Source organism: Colletes latitarsis, chromosome 7 (genome assembly GCF_051014445.1).
Source record: "Colletes latitarsis isolate SP2378_abdomen chromosome 7, iyColLati1, whole genome shotgun sequence".
Taxonomy (NCBI): Eukaryota; Metazoa; Arthropoda; class Insecta; order Hymenoptera; family Colletidae; genus Colletes; species Colletes latitarsis.
In genome coordinates, this window is record NC_135140.1 from 13,486,988 (window position 1) to 13,511,053 (window position 24,066).

The following is a 24,066-nucleotide window of genomic DNA, read 5'->3' on the forward strand; positions in this document are numbered from 1 at the left end:
ATTCGAATAAATTTTGTATTTTGTTTTTCAACGTTAACAATACGATCCTGTAGCACTCTCTGTGACAAACAGGATCGGAGATATAGCGTATCAAAGTTTGACGAAAAAAGTATAAAAATCGTAAAATATTTCATTTTTATATACGCTACCTCGTCAAACGTGATTTTTTTTAGTCAAAGTTTGAAACGCTATATCTCCGCTTGTATTTGTCATAGAGAATTTTGCATTTTCTGGTTGGAAATAAAAAAAAATATTATTTCACCTCTTTTGTAAAATTGCGGCTACGTACTTTACCGAGATATAGCGTGAAAATTAAAAAGTACACGATTGCCGCCTCTTTTGTCGTGTTGATCTCTAAATTAATTTCTGGGAATTCATATTAAAATTATACTCGCGTGTAAATAGACCGATTAGTACAATAAAATGACTGCTTTTAATTATCACATTTTTGTTAATTTCTGGGGTCTAAATTAGTTTAAAAGCCAGAGAAAGAAATATTCTCTTCTCTACTTTCCTGCACATTAAACAATAGTTTGATACTTTGAAAACATTTAAGGATATTATCCCCTTGTATTTACCCATATATTCTACTTTATTGAGAAATTTTTAAATCCATGTCAAAATACATGCCACCATCGTTTACGCAAAACTAAAAGGAACTAAAACGTATTCATAGATTTATAAATATAACCGACAGTAGTATTTTATAAAATTCTTCTAACAAATATATCCCAAAAGTTTCATCGATATTTAAATATGTTTTTGCAGTGTGGTGAAACTCACAATATTAAAGATAGCGATGTATGGTTTTCGACATCACTGGCTAACAGTTCACGAAATATTTAATGTTAAAGTTTCCATACAGCAATATGTACATAAATAACTTTTCCAACGGTAACAGCCATAGTCGGTAGAGTGTCTCTTTTCCGTGCATCTGCCATTTTTCACCACAGGCTCGAATCCCATCGAGAAACATTTTCGTTTAACTTTAAAATCTTTAATTCTATTTACCTATATAAAGTTCAAGATTTATTTTACGTTTATATTATTTATATAAAATTGTACAGTATTCATTTCCGTCATAAATAGTACACGCCCGTGTTTTTTAAAATATCTCGCGTTATATTATGTTAACATAGAAGTTGTGAATTGCGTGTAAGGGCTACCGTGTACGTAAACAAAATTTACATTTAAATAATGCCAGTCGATTCGCTCGGAATAAATATAGACGTACGAATGGAGGCAAAGACAAAATGATAACACATTTAGAAGATATAGATATACATTGCATATTAATATAAACTATAAAAATACGTAAATGCTAATAAAATTGGATTATATGCGTTTTTAGTAGTGTATGGTACCTCCAAGAATTTTTTTTTGTTTTCTATTATCTTTTAATTTTAGTTTGCGATAAATACTATCATTTCTGTTTGCATACATTCTTGTAACTCTTTTGCATTTTCAAATTACCTTCCCGCTTCATGCACTGCTCGCGACAATAATCCCCCAACAATACTCTGCTATAGTTAGATCGGGAGGGCACGTTGGCCATTTCAGAATAGAAATCTTTTCTCTTTAAAAAATAATCTTGCATAAATTTCGCTTTAAGCACAGCAGCATTGTCTGGTTAAAACGCGTATTCTGTGCAAAAATGTTCATTCATTCAAGGTAATTAGTACTGTTCATTTTTCAGCAAATAAAATGAATGGTTTCTTTTCCCTATACTCGATTCCTGCCCATATTATTATTCATACTTCATTCATTCGACGTTCGATTTTTCTGTTCGTTAATAGCTATTTAATTATATAGTGATAATAGTATACGTTAAAGTTTCTTTCGTTGTAGAGCCCACAAAACAAAAATTTATTTTTTACACAAACATCCTGTATTCAAATTTCAATTCATTTTCAATTAAATAAAGAATTTATAATCCAGTTTTATCGTACACCAATCGTATACTCGATAGGAGTTGCTCAAACTTGTTTGGATATGTAGCGTCAAAGTAAATTTCAAAATAAACATAGAAGATAGAAAAAATTATAGTAGATGATATGATCATTAGGTAGAGGATAAAATACCCTTTAAAATGAGCGTTTGTGAGAGTCGATAGCTCTATTAGTTCCGGAGATATAGCGATTTTAGTTTCAAGTCGATGCGGTGGCTAGTTTCGGAGATAGGGTTTGTTTACATTTCGTTGCGCTCGCGCGAGTTCATTCATCCCCCGCGCGCGTAGATAGTAGACAGTGCGTAGTATATTCTTGGAAATACTACGACTTCCCGGTCACGTGACTGTCTCGACTCACGCGCGACAAGGAGGTACGACGCGACGCGTCAGACGAAGACAGAGATAGTCGAATTAAGAAAATTACCCTTTTACATAAATTACGATATCTCGAAAACGGAAAGTCCGATCGACAAAAACCAAAAACCATTTTAAAGGGGAGGCTTTGCCGCCTCTAACAGTGCCTTGATAATGGAGGAAACACTAATAGTTTCGAAGCTGCACGTAATTAAAGTTTTAGTAATTTCAATACGCGTTAGCGGTCTATTGTAACACGGAACGAGCCATAGCAGAGTTTTCAAAAAATTACCCTTTCATATAAATTACGATATCTCGAAAACGGAAAGTCGGATCGACAAAAACCAAAAACCATTTTAAAGGGGAGGCTTTGCCGCCTCTAACAGTGCCTTGATAATGGAGGAAACACTAATAGTTTCGAAGCTGCACGTAATTAAAGTTTTAGTAATTTCAATACGCGTTAGCGGTCTATCGTAACACGGAACGAGCCATAGCAGAGTTTTCAAAAAATGACCCTTTCATATAAATTACGATATCTCGAAAACGGAAAGTCGGATCGACAAAAACCAAAAACCACTTTGAAGGGGAGGCTTTGCCGCTTCTAACAGTGGCTCAATTTTTAATAAAGCACTGGTAGTTTCGGAACTGCACGCATGTAAAGTTTTTATATTTTTAATACGCTTTAATACGCCTCTATGAGGCGGAGAGCGAGGCACAGTGGAATTTTAAAAATTACGCTTTCTTTTACACGATGATATCTCCAAAACGGAAAGTCGGATCGACATAAATCAAAAGCCATTTTAAAGGGGAAGCTTTACCGCTTCTAACAGCAACTCAATTATTAATAAAACACTAATAGCTTCGGAACTGCACGCGTCTAACGTTTCTATATTTTTAGTACGCGTTGTCAAACCGTTTTAAGACAGTCGAAACTGAAAATTCTCTATATATTTTATTTTTTTGCGCCTTTGAATTCTTGGCGGGCGCGTCGAACGCATTAAAGGGTTAATATCGGCGGCTCGAGGCTGTTTTTCCAGTCGGGACTCGTCGGGAATGGCCGCGTCGAATTTCACGCGGCAAGATTCCCATCCTCGAACGAACAGACGGAATCGAGCGCGAATCCCGGATATCGACTTACCGAATCGGGCGAGACTAACGGCGGCGAACAAACACGCGACGCTCCGTTTACGCTCGGCCGAAGCGACGGCCAAAGATAATCGAATCTCTCTAGAGAGAGAGAGAGAATTGCGACGAGTCTACTTTGGCGAATCGCGAGGAACACGCCCGGAGACGCGACGATCCCCGGCCAGTTTCCGAAACTCTTGAAACCGGACCCGCTACGACTCCTGGCAACAGCCGGCGCGCTTCCGGGACTCCGACGAGCGCGAAATTTACTTCGAAAGAAGTAGACGAGAACCGACAAAAAAAAAAAAAAAAAACTCGACGAAAATGCGACGTCGTTGCGAAACAGAAATCGGAACCGGAAGCGAGCTAAGGAGTCGGATTACCGTACCATTGCGATCCTCGACGCGAATGGCTGAAGCCAGGATTCTTTGTCACGATACTCCATCCGTTGCTTTTACGGTAAATTACAACGGTAATTCGATGAATAAAGGGTTGGGTATTTTAACGCTTTATACAAACTGTTGCAAAATACAGGTAAAATCAGTACTGGAAAGAATCTATGTTGCTACTAAAGGAATAGTAAATGTTGATATTGACCGCACGGATGCAAATTCTGCATCGTCGATGAATGTACAGGAATGCTTGGATAACTGCGAGTCATTTTCGATTGGATAAGTGAACGGTAGTGGTCCCTACTACTGAAAGGGGACTCCCCTTGACACGCTTCGAAAGCTCAACGTCGAGCGGACCGCGCAATGTAACCTGATCTGAGCTCGAATACTGCGAAGGAATGCATACATAGTACATAATGCAAAGATGAAATTTTTTTTATTTTTGTTTTTTCTTTAATGAAACTTTCGCCAATGTATTTGCGAGAGTTTCACGGTTAAAATAAGACCAAACACGATATGATTTGTTTTTAACCTGCTTCTAATAGACTACAAAATCGTGTTAGATACGATTAAATATTCAAATTGGTCCAAGTTATACTTTGGTCTTTTTTTCTATAAAATTTACAATCTATCTATAAGCAATAAATAAATTGAATAGGTGATTAATAATAGGTCTTACTTTAATCAGAAAAATTTCAGAAATATATTAATAAAGGATCTCGACAAGATAACGAAAGATAATGAACGTTTGAAAAATGCAACAAATTTTAAATAACATCGACTGTGTTTCGCCTTTCTAGACCAGAATAACCCCTTAATCGAGTTTGCCAACGATCTCGCGCGACTGTTCGCCGAGCCGCCGTCATGCAGTCGTGAACCCGTGAAACCGGAACCGGAATTTATTCGGAGAGAGCGCGCTGGACCCGATTAACCGTTGGAAATTCTCAACGCCGCGAAAAATCGCGCCGGCTAACGCCGGAGTGGTTGGTTTTATCCGGGCTTCGACGATTGTCGTCGATTTCGAATCGGTTCGCGACGCCAAAATTCGCTGAGTTTTATTTTTTTAATCAAATTTTTGTCGCGACCTCGAACAAACCTTCCTTTCTATTACAGGAACGAGCGCAATGAATCGTTGATTTTTCCTCGCGCGAGAAAACGAGGCAAATCGTACGTTATGTATGATCTCGTTCTAAAAATAATCAGATTATGCGAGATTAGCTGCCCTGACACAATTAAATCAATACGGTCTCTGACATTTACTGAACCATTCAAGTTATATGCAAGTTAATTGATATGAAACTGACGAATATTGAGCATTTTGTGGAAAGCTTAAGAAGTTGGATCATCTGGATGTGGAAATTTATTCCCAAGTGACGATGACGCTTTTTTTTTATATTTAATAAATAGTATATATAAATTTTGTTACCAATAAAGTGGTTTGGAACTTTTATGCGGAGTAAAAAATCGCGCCAATTAATGTCAAATGCATGGTCCCGGTTGAGAAATCAAAGTCGACCCGAATCTTTTTATTTCTCTCGATTCACACGAATCTTTCGCGTTATGCCGCAGATGCACAGACACGGTACATGGTGCAGAACTACAAAAACGGAGCCTTGCTACGGATCGAACCTGTCAGGCCAGGTACGCGACAACAACCGTTCCGCGACAACGCCCTGTACGAGTGTCTGGCCGAGAATGGAGTTGGCGACGCCGTGTCAGCCGAGGCGCAGCTCAAAGTCTACGAAAGTAAGTGTCCACAACTTTTATATTTCACTAACGACTCTCATCGACGTGAATTCCTCTCGAACGAGGACTACGTGGCGGTCTCGAAACGAACATTTCAAAGTCAAAAGAATATCTGTTCCCATGGACCCATCCATTTACGGATGACTAGGATGTTTATATCAATAAAATATGTAAGTGACATACGTCAAATATGCATCAATAATGTGCCAAAATATACAGGAATATGCGAAAATATATTCGAAATATGTTCGAATAATTTTATTACTTAAACGTAACAATGATCGATTATAATTTAAATTACAATATGCGATGAGTACTTTTTCAATATTGTCAAGAGCTAGTTGATGACGTCGAAGGGTTCTGTTACTACAAATTTAACACTCTAAGTTAACACTTTCGCAGATAGAATTCACCCCCTTGCGAGTCGAGCTTTTCCAGAAATTTGTTTTTTTGAATCTTTGCAACGAAGATAAAATAAAAATATAGTAACAACTCTTGCTGGCTCTGAAGGGTTCCGATACTACAAATTTAGCACTCTAAGATAGAACTTTCGCAGATAGAATTCACCCCCTAGCGAGTCGAGCTTTTCCAGAAATTTGTTTTCTTAAAATCATTGCAATGAAAATAAAATAAAAATATACTAGCAACAGCAAGCTTCCAAGGGTTCTAATAGCCATACGTTTTACACTCTAAATTGACACTTTCACAGATCAAACTCACCCTCTTGCGAATCAAGCTATTCCAGAAATTTGTTTTCTTAACTTTTTGCAACGAAGATAAAATAAAAATATAGTAACAACTCTTGTTGACTCCGAAGTGTTCTGTTACAAATTTAGCACTCTAAGTTAACACTTTCGCAGATAGAATTCACCCCCTAGCGAGTCGAGCTTTTCCAGAAATTTGTTTTCTTAAATCCTTCCAACGAAAATAAAATAAAAATATACTACAACGCTCCCGAAGGGTTCCGTTATAGTGTCGCGTTCGAATAGGAAGCGTCGTTGATGTTTTCAGGCATTGTACCCCCGTTCGTTCGCGACGTTTTCGAAGTAAGATAGAAATTATCGAAATAGCCAGCGAACCGCAAACGAGGCGGCAAGATAACGAGCTAAATTTTGTTGAAATTAAACGAAGCCTTTCTTCTTCTTCCGTGCCATGGTCCGGTGGGGGGATCTTTTTTCCCTTTCTATTTATACGGAAGAGCGAACAGCTTAATGGCGCCCAGTTCGGCGACCAAGCGGAAGGCGACGTAATAGAAAAAAAAACGCGGCCGACGTGCACCCCGGGAAAGCTTACCCTTTTCCAGCAAGAATCTCTTAAACTTTCGCGAAACGCCTTAATTGGCTCGGCCAGCTTTTTAATTCGATTCCAACTTCGGAATGGCGGATATTTTTGCTCGCAATTTCTCGTATTCTTCTCCGTCCCCGAAAAAAGAGAAAGAACCGTTTCGTGGCGAGAAACCATTCCAAGGAGCTTCTAGTTTTTACGCTACGTTCTCTTTCTCTCTCTCACTCTCTGTCTCTCCGTTGGCAACATCCGTCGCAGCCGCTCCCCTATTCCTCTCTTCGCATCGATGCTCGGAAACGCATCGGTATTTTTTACCTTTTCTCTTTCGCTTTTTTGAATCTCGACTGTCGGCCATTTCGTATCAATGCCATCGCCATCCGGCGCCAGGCCCTCATAAATCGCGGATATTTGCTCGAATCTCTCAAATTCGCCGATGATTTCGGCTTTATTTGTTATAAAGTCGATCCAGTTGGGGCGAACGCGTTCCTTTCGTCCTCTCTGCTCCACCCGTCGGTGTCTTTTCGCGAAATAAAAAAAAAAAATATATATAATTAACAGCCTCGAGCTGGCCTTCCGCTTTGGTAACGCGATCTTCTCGAGTGGCCGAAAAAGTTCTCTAATTAAAAAGCTGCGGGGGCCAACTTTTCCACGCGGTGGCCCCTGGCCCGGGCGATCGAAATTGGCGCGATTTAAAACGATTCGCCGACCAAAGGCGCTATTACTAATTGTGAGCGACAAACTAAATCGCGGAGCTTGCCGCGAGCTAAGCACTTTTTCCCCTGGAGGGGCGGGGGAGGTCGCGCGCGATTAATCACTGCGCGAAATTCTCCCTTTTTCCCCCAGAGTTTTTCGTTTTCCCCCGCTTAAGCGAGCTTCGTGGGTGTGTATTAACGCGTATGAAATATCGTTCTTTTTTCGATCAAATTTCGAGGCCGTATAATAAATCTTTTTTTCCGCTTGAAATTTTTTATATTTAACCGACGTTTCCCTGTTTTTCGATTTTAACGCGTTTCCTCGCGGAAATTGTTCGTACCAGACCGGCGGACGGGCACTCGTCAAATTTGAAAGTTGTACGTCAATGTTCAATATTGGGACACGTTTGTACCAAAAGTTTTTTTTACGTATTTTCATCTTACAAATCGTACAGATTGGTTTTTATATCGAGAGCAACCGGTAGCAGTTATTAAAATGTTACTTTTTGATACACAGCGTGTATCAGGTGTCAAAGTCCCAAAATCGATGAAAGATGTTTATACAGGGTGTTCGGCCACCCCTGGAAAAAATTTTAATGGGAGATTCTGGAGGCCAAAATAAGACGAAAATCAAAAATATCAATTTCTTGACTGAGGCTTCATTAAAACGTTCAAATCATTCTGAAAAAATTATTTTTGGTTGTGGGGCTCAATTACAATCATTGTTGGTGAATACACGTACCCCTGAAATCCTGCCCACTTTCGAGAAAAAAATTGGAGGTGTGAAATTTTTCGAAAAAATTAAAAAATTTCAAATCGTACTAAAAAAATTATATTTGATTGCAGGGGCCAATTATAATCATTTTTAGTCAATAGACATACCCTCGAAATCCTAACCATTTTCGAGAAAAAAAATTCCTTACCGAAAATATAATTTCTGGCCAGAAATGTCTGCCCGAATTTTCATGCGAATCTTTAAAACGTCATAACTTCTGAACGGATTGGGCGATTTTAATGTTTAAAAAAGCAAACTACGCGTATTTTGATGGAGAATGTATAGAAATTCCAAAAATATTCGAGAAGTTGATCCTTGACCACGAAAAATGAGGAAAACCCCATAAAAATGGTCCAATTTTCAAACAGCCATAACTCCTACAATTGTGAATATATTTCAATGAAACTTTTTTCTGAAGTAGAACTCATGGGTACCTACAAAAAAGTATTAGACAACTTTTCTGTAGGGCGTCAAACAAAATTATTAAAAATGAGAAACGAATTTTTAAGAAAAATCGACAGGTAGTAGGTGCCCAAATTTTTCGACAAAAAAAAAATTTTTCAAATCGTTCTAAAAAAATGGTTTTCAATTGCAGGGGTCAATTACAATAATTTTTGGTGGCTAGACCTACCCCTGAAATCCTAGCCACTTTCTAGAAAAAAATTCAGTACGGGCGGAACTTTAAACGTGAATAACTTTTTAACGAAGCCTCCATCAGCAAATTAGTATTCTTGATTTTCGTCTTATTTTGGCTTCTAGAATCTCCCATTAAAATTTTCCCCAGGGGTGCCCGAACACCCTGTATAGAGACACTCTGTTTATTACTGACGAATTGCGTTAGACTGTTTATATCATCGATAACTCATTGTTTTCCTTAATAGGAAATTGACAGGTCGATCTTACGACAATTTATCGAGTAATCAATTGCATGAATTATTGGAAGACGTTCCATTAGACGCATTGTACATCCGCACGTGATTTATACATAACGTCTCGCTGTCGTGTTTCAGCCAAATAGCCAGTCGGTTCATGAACGAATAATTCTCTAACGAATGTATGGATCGTACAGAAATCTCTTGACCGACCTTCTCGTTTTTCGTACTTAAACCGGATGGAAATTTATTTTTGGAACCACTTAAAAACCTTCTTACCGTGAATTCTGAGTATATGGAATATTATATATATAAATGTATATTTTACTTAAAAAATTTAACTAGGCTTTGAAGTTCTCCCTGCTACTATATTTACAGAAAAAAAGTACACACTTCCATGTCAAATAATTCTCACATTTCGAAACATCTTAAACAATTTTCGAAACATTTTGGCGTATTCGGTTAAAAGGAAGACCCTGTAAATACAGCGCTCGTACGCTGCACGAACACGTTTGTAGCACTTTTGTAGTACACGCGACAACTGGGTTAGATGCGAGAAATACAATATTCGATGCCATGACGACTACATCGAACATCGTGATCCACTTTGTATCTATTCGAAACGTGATAGAAAAATACATGAAAAAGACGTGTACGTACATGGATGAATAGATGGGTAGTACAGAACGACGATAGTTACGTTCATTTCGCATTATGTTATCCAATGAAATACAATACAATCCATACTACTCGTGTTTCTCGCACAAGTGCCCCCGTATTACCTCGACACACGAGACGTAACGAGAATTCTTACGTGATACCGTATTTCTTCTCGCGGCAGCTGATAAAAGTGTCTAAAAAGAGCGTGTAGAATCTCAGCGCGGACTGCTCATAATAAGTAAACGAAAAATTCTTATTTCTTTCGCTTCCCTACCGTCATCTAATGCCCTGATTAGTGATTCACATTTATTTTGAAGAATCTCGATCACTTTTGGCGACACAGCTGCAGCTGCATCCTAAGCCCCACGCAATGGCGTAATATTCCCGTTTTCGCGGTCGAGAAAAATTTGAAAGTTTAACCAATTTTTCTCCGCCGGTCGGATAAGCGGTGTATTTAATTCGAGCGGGTGAAAAATAAGCTGGCTCGCGTTCCAGCGTTGGGTAAGGTCGATGCTTGGGCGGAGTTGGTTGGGCAAATGGAGTCGGCGGCGTAATGGGCCCCAGCGAATATTTCGGCATTCTCGCGAACATTGCCCGTACGCGCTTCGTTATCGAACGCATCGGCGCGATATTCATCCCGTGAGCTCGTATTAAAGCCGCATTCGACTAATGCGGTTAATCGAAGCATGTAACGACGCAATAATGTAACAACGCAACGTCGAGGCGAGTGTGGTTAAAATTACGCGGGTTACCAGCGGAAACAATCGATAAACGCAACGGGGGCCCACAGACTCCGGCAACTCCAAGGTTCCCTGCTTACGTCCGACCCTCGTCAAAATTCCAAACGCGTTTCCTGGACTCGCGATCCCATTTGAAACTGACCAGCTTGCGTTTCGATTCTTTTTATGGACGATCTTTCAGAATTTCTGTTTAAACCTCTGGCAAAAAATTATTTAACCTTTAACCTTCGATTAACCTGTATTTAACCTTTCTTGACGATTGATAATCATTTTTTAATGTGCTCGCTAGCGGATGAAAATGGTAGAATTTTTTGCAGGAATAATATCTTTATTTTGGGCCATTTGTAAACCGCTTTACCTAAAATTTGTTACGGTACCAGTTTGAAAACTTACAGCGTTACAGGTCTAGATGAAAAGTACAATTGAGATGTATTTAACTCTAAATTTATCAATTTTTAGAAGTTTGAAATTATCTATTAACTAGATGTTCTTAAAAGAAGTGAAAAACGTGAAAAGGAAAATAGTATTATTGAATGTTCTACACCGAAACCTACCCTTAAAGTATCACATGATGAAAAATCCAATTAAGATGTATTTACCTCTAAATTTGTTAATCTTTAGAAGTTTTAAATTTCCTGTTAACTACATATTCTTCAAAGTTCGAGACAAAAACCTACCCTTAAAGTATCACACGATGAAAAATCAAATTAAAATCTATTTACCTCTAAATCTGTTAATCTTTAGAATTTCGAAATTTCTTATTAACCAAATATTACGTAAAAAAGATGAAATTTTTGAGAATTCTAGACCAAAAACACCCCTGAAAGTATCACATGATGAAAAATCAAATTAAAATCTATTTACCTCTAAATCTGTTAATCTTTAGAATTTCGAAATTTCTTATTAACCAAATATTACGTAAAAAAGATGAAATTTTTGAGAATTCTAGACCAAAAACACCCCTGAAAGTATCACATGATGAAAAATCAAATTAAAATCTATTTACCTCTAAATCTGTTAATCTTTAGAATTTCGAAATTTCTTATTAACCAAATATTACGTAAAAAAGATGAAATTTTTGAGAATTCTAGACCAAAAACACCCCTGAAAGTATCACATGATGAAAAATCAAATTAAAATCTATTTACCTCTAAATCTGTTAATCTTTAGAATTTCGAAATTTCTTATTAACCAAATATTACGTAAAAAAGATGAAATTTTTGAGAATTCTAGACCAAAAACACCCCTGAAAGTATCACATGATGAAAAATCAAATTAAAATCTATTTACCTCTAAATCTGTTAATCTTTAGAATTTCGAAATTTCTTATTAACCAAATATTACGTAAAAAAGATGAAATTTTTGAGAATTCTAGACCAAAAACACCCCTGAAAGTATCACATGATGAAAAATCAAATTAAAATCTATTTACCTCTAAATCTGTTAATCTTTAGAATTTCGAAATTTCTTATTAACCAAATATCACGTGAAAAAGATGAAATTTTTAAGAATTCTAGACCAAAAACACCCCTGAAAGTATCACATGATGAAAAATCAAATTAAAATCTATTTATCTCTAAATTTATCAATCTTTAGAATTTCGAAAGTTCTTATTAACCAAATATTACGTAAAAAAGATGAAATTTTTGAGAATTCTAGATCGAAACCTACCCTTAAAGTATCACGTGATGAAAAATCCAATTAAGATGTATTTACCTCTAAATTTGTTAATCTTTAGAAGTTTTAAATTTCCTGTTAACTACATATTCTTCAAAGTTCGAGACAAAAACTTACCCTTAAAGTATCACACGATGAAAAATCAAATTAAAATCTATTTACCTCTAAATCTGTTAATCTTTAGAATTTCGAAATTTCTTATTAACCAAATATCACGTGAAAAAGATGAAATTTTTGAGAATTCTAGACCAAAAACACCCCTGAAAGTATCACATGATGAAAAATCAAATTAAAATCTATTTACTTCTAAATCTGTTAATCTTTAGAATTTCGAAATTTCTTATTAACCAAATATCACGTGAAAAAGATGAAATTTTTGAGAATTCTAGACCGAAACCATCCCTTAAAGTATCACATGATGAAAAATCAAATTAAAATCTATTTATCTCTAAATTTATCAATCTTTAGAATTTCGAAATTTCTTATTAACCAAATATCACGTAAAAAAGATGAAATTTTTAAGAATTCTAGACCAAAACCACCCTTTAAAAATTCACCGTCCGAGGGTACGACTCACCGAGTTTGCGATTCCCCGTTCGATGCACGGTCCTCGGTAATTGCAAAGCCATTGGAAGGCGCATGGAATTTACAGGAATCGCGATAGGATTATGCACGGTGGTCGACGCGACGGTTCGCTATGCTTCTTAATGCCTGGAACGTGCCTTGCAACCGCAGCGAGCGTCTCTCCGATACGTTGAATGCTCGGGGAATCGTTTCTTCTCCGGTCTCTGCTCGCTCGCTGGTGCACGCCCCCACGCGAGTCGAATATTTTCGCGCGTCGTATCGTAAAACTTTACTCCGGAAAACAAGGAATATCGCGGTCGCTAAGGATTTCCTCGAACGTAGGAGATAGCATCGATGCACGGGTTCGCGGTGCCGAGCACAGACCGAGATCAGATAGCGATACACGCCTGGCCTCGTTGAGAATACTAATTTCCTTCTTCGCGAGGACATTTGGCGTGCGAGTCGCTAATAGGAAGAAAAATTCGCCCTGGCTCCTTATCGTTTACGCGATAATGCGACCATTTTCCCCGATCCGCTCCAAAACTAACCGAAAAATCTCCTACTTTACGAAAATTATGAAAAATTAAACCCTACGAAATAGTGTTTCAAAATCGTGTTTTTTGGGGGACCAAAACTTTAACAGAATTGTAAACTACATAAATTAAAATTGGTCACTTATTTTCGTAACCTATCAAATCCTATTCAAATTTATTTCCTTCATAATCGAGTCTATTTGTTAAAATTTAATTAGCTGAGTACTAGAATTGTAAATTGGTCAAAAATAAAATGATAACAGAAGCCTGTCTTCTTACAAAGACACGAACCGCGTTACCCAAGTTCTTTTATTCATTCATTTTGTTTTCCAAAGTCCCAGAACAATCATAGAAAGTAGCACGGAGCCCTTCTACTCTTCTACTTTTCGAGAAATAAATTTTTAAAAACGCAAAAATGCCAAAACAGCGCGACCCAGTCTGCGACATGTCCGTGCACGAAACTGTTTTTACTCTTCCGTTTATTTTTCCGTTCATTCTTTTCCATCAAAACACTGTTTCCCATACGCCGGCGTTTCTATAAAATACAATATTTTAATTCTCCGTATCGAGGAAATGTCGGAGGGGAGCATCGATCGCGAAATTTCGTGCAATTATTTATTACGCTTGAGCTCGAAACGAACGTACGATTTTGTTGCTCGGTAGTTTGGATTTCGATGGCTGAAAAATTGTATTTTGGCCAAGAATCACCGCCGTTTTAGCCCGACGGAACGAAAAAACGCGCTGTACTATCGGGGACCTCGTTTGCCTCTTCGATTATGCGAAAACGAGCCCGCCAATCGGCGGAACGCGCGATAACGCGTCGCGCGGTAAAGTTCAACGGATGAATTTTCCATCGGAACCTCGAGGCTTCCCCAGAAGCTACGCGCGTCTCGGCGCATCGTTTTGTCGGTTGCACGATGATGGCGGTCTCCATAAAGGGCATACAGTTCCCCCGTAAGCATTAGCCTAATTTCGAGCCACGCGGCAGCCGGAAATTAAATTTGCACGAGGGCTAAGTGGCATCTTCGGTTCCTGCAGTCTCTCGCGCCGCCGAGGAACTATCTACTTCGAGTTACGCCCGGCGCCGAAACGACGAAACTTTGTTGCTGCGTCGTTTCGTCCGTGAAATTCCCACGAAATAATTCTTTCAGCCGTGAGTGGGTGGAGGGGGACGAGAGGGCCAACGGAATACCGAAGAAGGGACGGAAGTTGTCGCGCGCAAATGAGCGAAACGAACCGGGGAGGGGGGATGAAAAAAGCACTGCTCGACGTTTCGTATCGTTCATTATTGAAAAACTTGCTAGCCACTCTCGAGACTCCTCGATGCTCCACGATTACGTTTGGAAACGAGGAAACCGTGCTGGGCCCCCGAACGGGAAGGGGGAACTTTATTTCGGCTCCTTAAACAAAGCGAAAACTCGACTCGTTAAGAGAGCAACTGGAATCTTCGAGTTACCGATACTCCGTCGAATCGAATGCTTAATTAACGAATCTGGCTGAGGCTTTGTTTTCCTACCGCCCGCCATTTTGCGGATTTCTTGCTCGACGATCCTCCGCGAGGGAAAAATTCCTGATAAAACAGCTGCTTCCTGGCTTTATCCGGCCGACGCTCTTTCGAACGCGAAACTTTGCCCCCGAGTCAAAGGTTTTAATACGCGAGAAAAAAAGACGAGGGAAGGGTTTGAAAAGGGGGACAAAGCGTAACGACGACGATCAAAAATGGATTTTCCACGATATAGATTGAAAAATTATCAATGTCTCTCAAGGGGGGGAACTAATTGCACTATAATATGGTAACGCTGGGTTTTTGATGCTTGCTTTCGTTTTCTTGTCGGCGTTCAAAGTCGACGGAACATCGCGGGAATGAGATGCTCGTCAAAACCTCTCGTGCTTTCCTTTTAATCGATTTTGAAAATGTTTGCTGCGTTGGACGCGATTTAAATTAGTTGCGAAGCTTGTACGAACGATACAAAACGCTAACTGGTGTTTTATACTTGCATTTAAATCGAAAGAGATACATTTTGTCGAGAATTTCTGCTTCTAGTAGGCTTGTGAATCATTTGCAATTAAACGGAAGGTAAACTTTGTATTGTTTTACAAGAAAGAAGAGGTTGGGGCTTGTTTTATGGGTCAAGATTGATTTGTTAGAGAACGATTTAGCGCGGTGACTTCCATATTTGTGGCATTAGCTCCATTGAACATTTGAAAAAGAAGAAATTATATTAATTTAATTCTCAAGAGTATTAGCCCTCTGAAATTTAAACTACTAATTGTTTAATATAGATCAATATAATTATTGCAAGTTGATTATCAAAATTGGGGTATATAGGAATATTCATAATAATGCTGACCAAATTATGCAACCACGTCGCCAACTTTGTACATAAACCATAAGATAAATCCAATAATCGTGGTACCATAGGTACAAGGATGATTCTACATAAAAAAAAACGAGTCGAAGATACATAATAAAATCGCTTCGTTATCAAATTAATCGAACTTGAAAATCTGTGATATACAGAGCGACCGAATACGGATTTGCCCCGGCCCATTGTTCACCGTTTCTACTTACGCCGCAGTCAAGCGTGCTCGTTTAATTTTCAAAATCGATTTTCCGGAAAACAAAGCCTCGCGCGATCGACTTTCGTTCCACGCTTTTCGACTTATTCCCCCCCCCCCCCCCGACGCGTGCTCGCGAATTCTCGATATCTACGTCCCGCGAATCGTGCCACGGATACGCGATTCCCGCTCGAGTTTCTAAAATGAAAGATTTCACGGTGAACAAGGATGATCTCATAAAGCCGGATCGAATAAACTTCGTAGATAAATCACTGGTCGATCTCTTTCTTCGTCTATTATTCGAATAAAATCTCGCTGGTCCCGGTTGCCCGTCACGTCGTCGAATTCGATTCCGTTTCCGATCCGAGTTTCCAGAAAACTGGCGGAACGTTTGAGCAGGGGGCAACGCGGTTCTGATTAGCGATTAACGTTACGATCGCTGCCTGGCGGGAACCAAAGGCAACGGAAAGAAATTCTTTGAGGACCGCCCGACAAGGCAATCCGGAGGCGTGGAACAGTCAATATTTGCTCCTTCCGGAAGGAAAGAATCAACAGCGTTTCCGTCCCGAGCGAGAAACTCTTTTTCGACCGTTTTCGCTCGACCACGCCGCAACCACTGGTCGCTTTCTTCTTCGTTATTGTTCCCCGTGTGTTTCTAAATTTGATTCCACGTTGTTAAAGGACGCGACGAAAAACGGGTTTCAGAGGAGGAGGAGGTAGCATCCGATTGGATTGGACTCGCTAGAAAGACGAGTGCAAAAAGACCTTCCCTTCTCGACGAGCTTTACGATCAATTTGACTAAATAAACTGCCATTCTATTTGTAATGCATTAATTTTTTTTAAGACACTATTCGTTAACCGTAGTTTGGTGTTTATAATAAACCACTGTCTTAACACAAATGTGTTACGTATATTATTCTACGCTTTAAAAAATTTATAACAGAATTTGCCAAATAACAATTTGAAATAATTTTAATGCTTTGTACATGAGCCCTTTTTAGTAACTGTAACAGCTGAGAATTTTTATTTATTTTTTATTCGTCCGGTCACTTTCTATATTCTTTTGCAAACGTCAAAGAAACTTTAAGATTGTGTTTCTATAATATGGATCTTTTTCTTCGTTTCGGTTGATTGAGAATCAATTTCTTTAAGAACTTTTCCAGCTGTCCAATTGTTGCCGAGTTTGATTCTTCTGTAACAAGAAAACGTGCAAAGTTTCTTCTACTTTATTCTGTCATTATCTTTGATCACCCTGCAGACGACCCAGGAACATCGTTACAATATTCCCTTTTTATTTTTTGTACACTTGATTGAGATACCTTTCAGACGCTTTGCAAGTCGAAACTTTCTTCTTTGACAAGAAAATTATTCCCTTTCGAATCTAACATGTAATGAATTTCGCATCCCTGGCACGAAATACTTAAGATTCCGGTTTCTTCGTACGCTGCATTACGAATTCAATTGTCTTACAATTGAAAATAATTTTAAAATTTCTGAAAAGCTACATAAATGGATGTTAGAACTTCGTTTTACCTTTAAAAGAGATTAAATAAAACAAATTAATAGATGGAGACTTTTCCATCTCGCAATTTTTCATATTCAAAAATTTGAAACAATTTTCCAGTTTATCCATCCCGTGCGCGGAGTATGCAATTTTGCTAACATTCTATGCGATTATATCGATATTTTCTCGAACTCGTCACGCATTTTTAAAGCCCCATTCAAAATGCCATTGCATCTCGCTAAAATAATTACGCATCAACGTTCATACTCGTTTATACAAAGCCGCGTTATGAATCTTTTTGTACGCATTTATCTATACTGCCGCATCATTATATTTTTGATCGACAAACCCTTTCTGTGAAGTGTCGAACAATAAATAACATTTCAGCGTTGTGGATTAAGGAATAATATTGAGAATATTATTTCAAATATAATAATGAATAACTGTTTTCAATAATGCATTATTTTATTATTTTCAATTCTCAAATTCTCTTTGTTATTTCAGTCAATTCGCTCAAATAAAATAATAAATTAATATATTCATTTTAATTATTATTAATAGATTATTAAACTTAGAATCCGTGAATTCTCTGGGTCGATTGAGGAATTATTTTATTTGAGATCCAAATTAAGAAATAATCTAGAGATAGATCGTTTGACAATTCAAATAAATTAATGCACGATTATTTTAACGATCGTTCATCAATTGTTATATTTTAACAATGCTCAAGGCTATTATGCAGTTATGTATAAGACAGAAAACAAAGTTTATGCAATTATTATAGAGAAGATAACTGCGTACAAAGGGATGCTTATTAACGTACTCAATGAGAATTATTTTTTCCAAGGTTTTGCGTATTTAACTTTGAGAAATGTCTTTTTATGCAGATATGCAATGGAAAATAATGAAATTAATATACGAACGAATGTAGTAAAATGCGTCGCGCGAATGCTACATTATGAATATTGAAAGAGTAATTTCGTGATTCCATCACGAAAATTTATTTAAAAATCATCTTTTTATCGAAATAATAGCTTTCGTCCAACATATTTCGCTGCTCATTGGAAATTCGAATAAAGTTTAACGAGAAATGGGATCAATATTTTATAAATATATAAATATGTAGGGTGTCCTGTAATTGGTACAAATTACAATATGCTCGTATTACATGAAAAAATTAATCGAAAATGTGGAATAATGTCTTTTTCACAGTACTCGTAAATTATATTAAATTTCATCGATGCAACTATGCACTAATTAAAAGAAAAATCGCAATTTAATTTGACCGTCAACGGTGACGGTTTTCAGTAAAAATACTAAAAAATCTAGTGTTAAATTTGGTACAAGAATTTCTATCGTGACATGTCCGACAGAAAAGTTCTCTCCGCGAAGAGAGTCGGAAGGTTTAACTCCCGTTGACGCTAACAATAATAATAATTATTCGTATTAATTTCGCCGGGGAATCCCGGGTCTCGCGGTATTGAAATAACGGGACGAAGTTCGTCGGGGGCGGTTGGACGTTGGAAAATCCCGCGGGTGAAGATGAAAAATGGATAAAAACGAACGCGAAGTAGAGGCGAGGGATTAAGGGAAAGACGGCAGAGAAGGAACATCGACGAACCGCGAAGGTCTGCGCGATCTATATATCCTCGCGAGAGAAGAAGCCGCGATTAAAAGCTGATCCAGGATGAAAAAGCGGGTCTGAAAGTTTCGCGGCACGGAGGGAACGTTCTCGCGGTAGACGCCGGGCGGAACGGAGGGAAAGAAGAGTCTTTATGTCGAGAAGAGAAGAAGAGTCAACTTCTCGCGAGGGTGGGAGGGCGTTTCGTTTCTTCGCCCGCTTAAACTCCGGTTGTATCGAGGGGGGTTGGTCCGCGGGGAATTTAATTCGTTCGAAAAACCGGTGCCTTAATTAGCAGTTAATTGGCACATAAATTAGTTGCGAATTTTCGCGACACTACCTCCCCCCCGTGTCTTTTCTTCTACCCCCAATCACGATCCTGATCCCGATCCTGGTCCTGGGACGCCTCTCTCGCCTCCCCCTTTTTTCCCACCCCCGCAACGACGACGTCGCCGCGACAGTGAGATAAGAACGCCGCCAACTATTTCGCCAATCTAACTTTCTCGCTGCCGTTACAAGTTTCGCCGCCCCGGGGCGGGCGTCAGACATCCTCGTCCCTCCGCGTCCCTCGGTGGCGATTACGTTCCGAAAGCCGACAGTTGAAACCCCTCCGTCTTTTCCGATCCGTGGAAAGCGCCGCCGTCGGTGATAAAGCGACGGAATCGCGTCGACGTCTCGTTCGATTCCGGGCAACCTGTGGCTTCTACGCCGCGAAAGAATTCCACGAATCTCCTCCGCGTCGCGTGGAAATCAACGAACGTCCGTTCCGCGTCCTGGTATCGCGATTCCGTGCGGCGAGTCGAAAACGATCAAGGAGAGAGAAATCTCGGGGACCTTGGGCTCGGACAAATCGATCCTTTTCTGGATTATCGCCGGAATAATGCCGCGTTTAACAATGGCTGTTTGGCTATGTCGAGAGCGAGGATGGAGGAGACGGCGGTTTCGAAGCCCTTCGAAGACTATCCAGCACGCGCGTCGCGTCCCTTATCGAAGTCGATGATATTCGGTCCATGCGCCACGATTTCCTCCATTCAAGTCCCCGCCCATCCTCGAGCCACCTCGACGAACAACCATTTCCCCCGCGACCTCCGCGGAGTGGTTTTACGATTTCATGCTCCATTTCGGTCGATTCGTCGATCTCTTCGATTTTCGGTTCGAAGATAGGAGTGGAATTTCTTGCGATATTTGTGGTGGACGCTATTCAGTTTCATGGCTGGGAATCATTGCCATGCGACCACGCACGGTGGCCTATTTTTTAGAAAAGTTGGCCAAAATATGAGAGTGCCTTTTGATTGTACGAGAATTGGTATTCTGGGGTTTTCGAGGTTGCTGATTACGAATCTAATAATTTGCGAATTACAAATAGCGGATGGATGTGTTATAAAAGTATCGTGATGGCCTGAAACTTGGTATCCTGAGGTTTTCGAGATCGCTGATTATGAATCTAAAAGCAAACTTTTGAAAAACAAGGCCAGGACGTTCGAGTATGTTGACAAGAATGGTAATATCGTAATTAAAATTGAAATGAATTAAAGACTTAAAAATGAGACTTCGAATGATACACTAAGCTAATAATAACAATCACTGTGACTAGATGCAATATACTTGATTTGAGTCGTCGACAACTTTCGATCTTTGCACAATACATATCCATATTTCGAAATCGTTCTGGGATCGATTCTCGTGAAATTAAGTTTTTGGTAAATTGATAATATTTTGATACTAACATGCTCGTACGACATAACCAGAATTAAAAATGAATCTTTGATCTTCCATTTTTATTCATATAGGACAAATTCCTAATAATTGGAATTACGAGACGACGAATATATTGTATATTTAACCCTTAAGTGGATTATTGGGGCTCATCTGGCCCTCCACAAGTTCAAATTAAAAATTATTTAATATATGTCAATGTAATTATTTAAAAATTTATGTAATCCACCATTAATTCATTATCTTTTTAAGGGAAAGTTGATTTCAATTTACCAATTTGCTAAAAATCAACATGAATGATTCAGTTGAGATTGAGAGTCCTCTTAAGGGTCGAAGAACCAAGATTTTATCCTAAATTTTAATTTGAACCGTTCGTCGTACGTGTCAAACAGTTTGATACGGATCCTTTAACGAAATCGAGTGCGTCCGAATCGTCAAGCCCCCACGTTCGTTCTACGATTCGAGCGTCAGTAATTAATATTGGCGCAAAGGACGAAGCCAAACGCGATTCCGGCGCAGATGCGATAAGAACCGGGAACGCGAGTTTTTGCCCTTTGAATATTAAATGGTCACCGGCTGTCTTTTCCCCGGGTTCCTCGTGCCGCTTTCGATTCCAAAGGGTCCTTAGACGCGAGGTTAAGTTGTCGAGAGTCGAAGATTAAAGTGCCTCCGAACCGTGACACGGCTAAGAGCCTTCGCCGGTGGAATTCTAATGACCGTCGTCTCCCTTCTTGGCTTCTTTTCCTCCCCGTCGCGTCGACTTCGCTTATTTTCGCGTTATGAAAAGCACGTAACAACCCGGCCCTCGGCCGGTGCAAACCGATCGTCTCGACCGAAGGGATCGTCGACGTTAAACCCTGACGCCGGAACTTTTTCTCCAACGAGCGTCGCGAACTTTTTTAACTCCAAAAACGCGGGATCTCGTGTGCGTCCATACAGAAATTGCTCGACGATTTGTTCCGCCAGACGTAACCCGTGAAATTCAAAGGCAATTGGCGAAAGGGCACGGTAAATTTTAATGCCTTTGCTTGGGGGTGAGCTAAGTACAGGCAACTCCTGATCCCAACGTTTGATTGACGGTACCTCCGCTATAACGAACCGGCAGAGAAAATGTCTTGAAATCGTCATTCGGGACGTATTATCGAAGAAATCGAGTGTCTGCTACTTCAGATTTTGCATTCAAATTGCATCTCTTTTTTTTTCATAAATATCGCGTAGTCTGGACCAGTCTCTGCTCTGACATAGAACATTTATTTTTCTATTTGAATACCTAATTAGTAACGAGGTTTGCTTCGAATAAACAATGCTACCCTTACGAAGTAGATTTCCACATTTACAGAGATCGCACATACAACTTCGTACTAGCATTTTGACGTGTTAAACATTTTTTTCTACAAAAATATGAACTCTAAATGTACCTTTGTCGTGTATCGATGATTGGTAAACTATTTTCGAGCATTAAGCGAGGCAATATTGCACTTGGACTCGCGACGCAACAGCGTGGAATCGTATCGCGCACGGCATCGGTATACACGTAAAGTTAGCGGGAATTAGGGCGGTAAAGGGTGGAAGAACGGAGGCAAGACGTTGCTGGTAGGCCGGAGGGGACGAGGGGCGAAGAGAAATCGGCAAAGGGAAACTTTGTTTCCGGAAGAGGCAATCCGTCTCGCCCAGGTTCGCTCGGAAGACGGAAGCGTATCTGTCGGTTCTTGCCGTTCTAATCTCTCGCGGCGAAGACTGACGGGTTCGCGTCTCTCGCAAGGAAATCCCGAGACAGAGGGGCAAACGTCTCTTCGTTTTCCATCGCCCCCGCGCGTCCCCTCTGATCCCGCAGCCACCGTCGAGGTCGTCGTTCCTGTTTCTAGTCCGGACACGTCGCGTGCGCCATCGACAGGCCGAGATAAATATGAAATTCTCTTCGACAAAAGATCTTCGCTGAAAGAAGAGGCCGAGAGGGTGGGGGGGGAACGGTTGCGTCGACCGGAGGAGGATAAAGGAAAAGACCGAAGACACGACGGTGGCTCTGCATTCTCGTACGTGGAAAGCGATCCCAATCGACCGGAAAATCCAGTTTTCCCGGGAATTAAGCCCGGAAGAACGGCGAAGAAAGGAAGACTGAACAGGTCGTAGACGACCTTCGTGGCTGTTCGCCGCGAATGACGGCCAAAAACGGGCGCGAAACGTTCCCGTTGATCGTTGAAACGTGGAAAGACGTGAGAACGCATCGTTACGTGACAGGGTAATTGTTACGAGAACACGTGCGGATCTTCACGTTACACCGAATACGTACATTCCTGGTCTCGAGTATCAAAAGTATTAATATCGTACCAGTAACAGGGGAATAGTTTGTTGCTCGTCGAAGGTGGAAAGATTTACAACGTTTTCGAATTCAATTATTTTGCAAAGTGAATAAAATTAATTGGAAAGATCGTTGGAAAAATATTTGAGAACTCCTGGGAATATCCCCTTAATATTTTACACCATAAAGGAAATGTGTATTCGACGTTGTAACCGGAACATGAACGAAAATAAAATTTTTTTTTGTTCGTCGATACAGCCGCCACGCATCTCAATGACGGCTTTCATTAGTTTTGACATTCGGGATGTCAGCTTTTGTATAGTTTCGGTCTAGCTGAAACAACACTCTTTTATCCAATTGTTTCTTTATTCATTTTCGTTTTCATTACACGAGTTTTGAATTCGGGATGTATAAAAAAAAATAGAAAAAGCGTACATACGAAGTTAACGCGCTGTTAGTATGGAATAACTAGTCTGATGAAACTTGAAACTAAATAATAAGGTATATGTACATAATAATTGCACATATTTTAGCCAATACGATGTGGAGGAACGAAGGATCTATCAGATTGTTTGAAGCAGACACAGGGTTGCGAGTTACGAGAATCAGAAGGGGGTAGTTGCGGTGGGATGTTGATTGTGTGGGAGAAGAAGGCTCGAAACTTCGATATGTGTTGAATTAGGATGGATAGATGTAGTTGGGAACGAGTGAGGTGGGTGTCAATAGTATGGCATGAGAGATTAGCTCGGATCTAATTATACAGATAGGGTGGTAAACGTGCTGGTCAGTGTTTGGTAGACGATACAACAGAGATAGAGAATCCATTTCTGTTTTACGTTGAACCAGGACGATTTTATAAACAATGGAGAAACGTGGCCAAATTCACGCTTTCCACAAAAGAAACGAAGATGCGAGTTTTAGATACGCTATATAATGTTATTGTTCTCGATATAACAGCCCAAAAAGACTAAATGGTTACGCAACGTAACAATGTGACCGTAAAT

The 24,066-nt window shown here is 39.6% G+C and overlaps 1 protein-coding gene across 13 annotated transcripts in view; it reads left to right on the plus strand.

Annotated features, from left to right (window-relative positions):
- The window catches only part of Lar (tyrosine-protein phosphatase Lar), a 509,997-nt gene that overhangs the window by 361,998 nt on the left and 123,933 nt on the right, over positions 1–24,066 (plus strand). For all 13 annotated transcript variants that reach the window (XM_076769144.1, XM_076769145.1, XM_076769143.1 and 10 more), the window contains one exon: positions 5,389–5,565. In XM_076769144.1, coding sequence (XP_076625259.1) covers positions 5,389–5,565 — 177 coding nt within the window. The remainder of the gene's footprint in view (positions 1–5,388; positions 5,566–24,066) is intronic.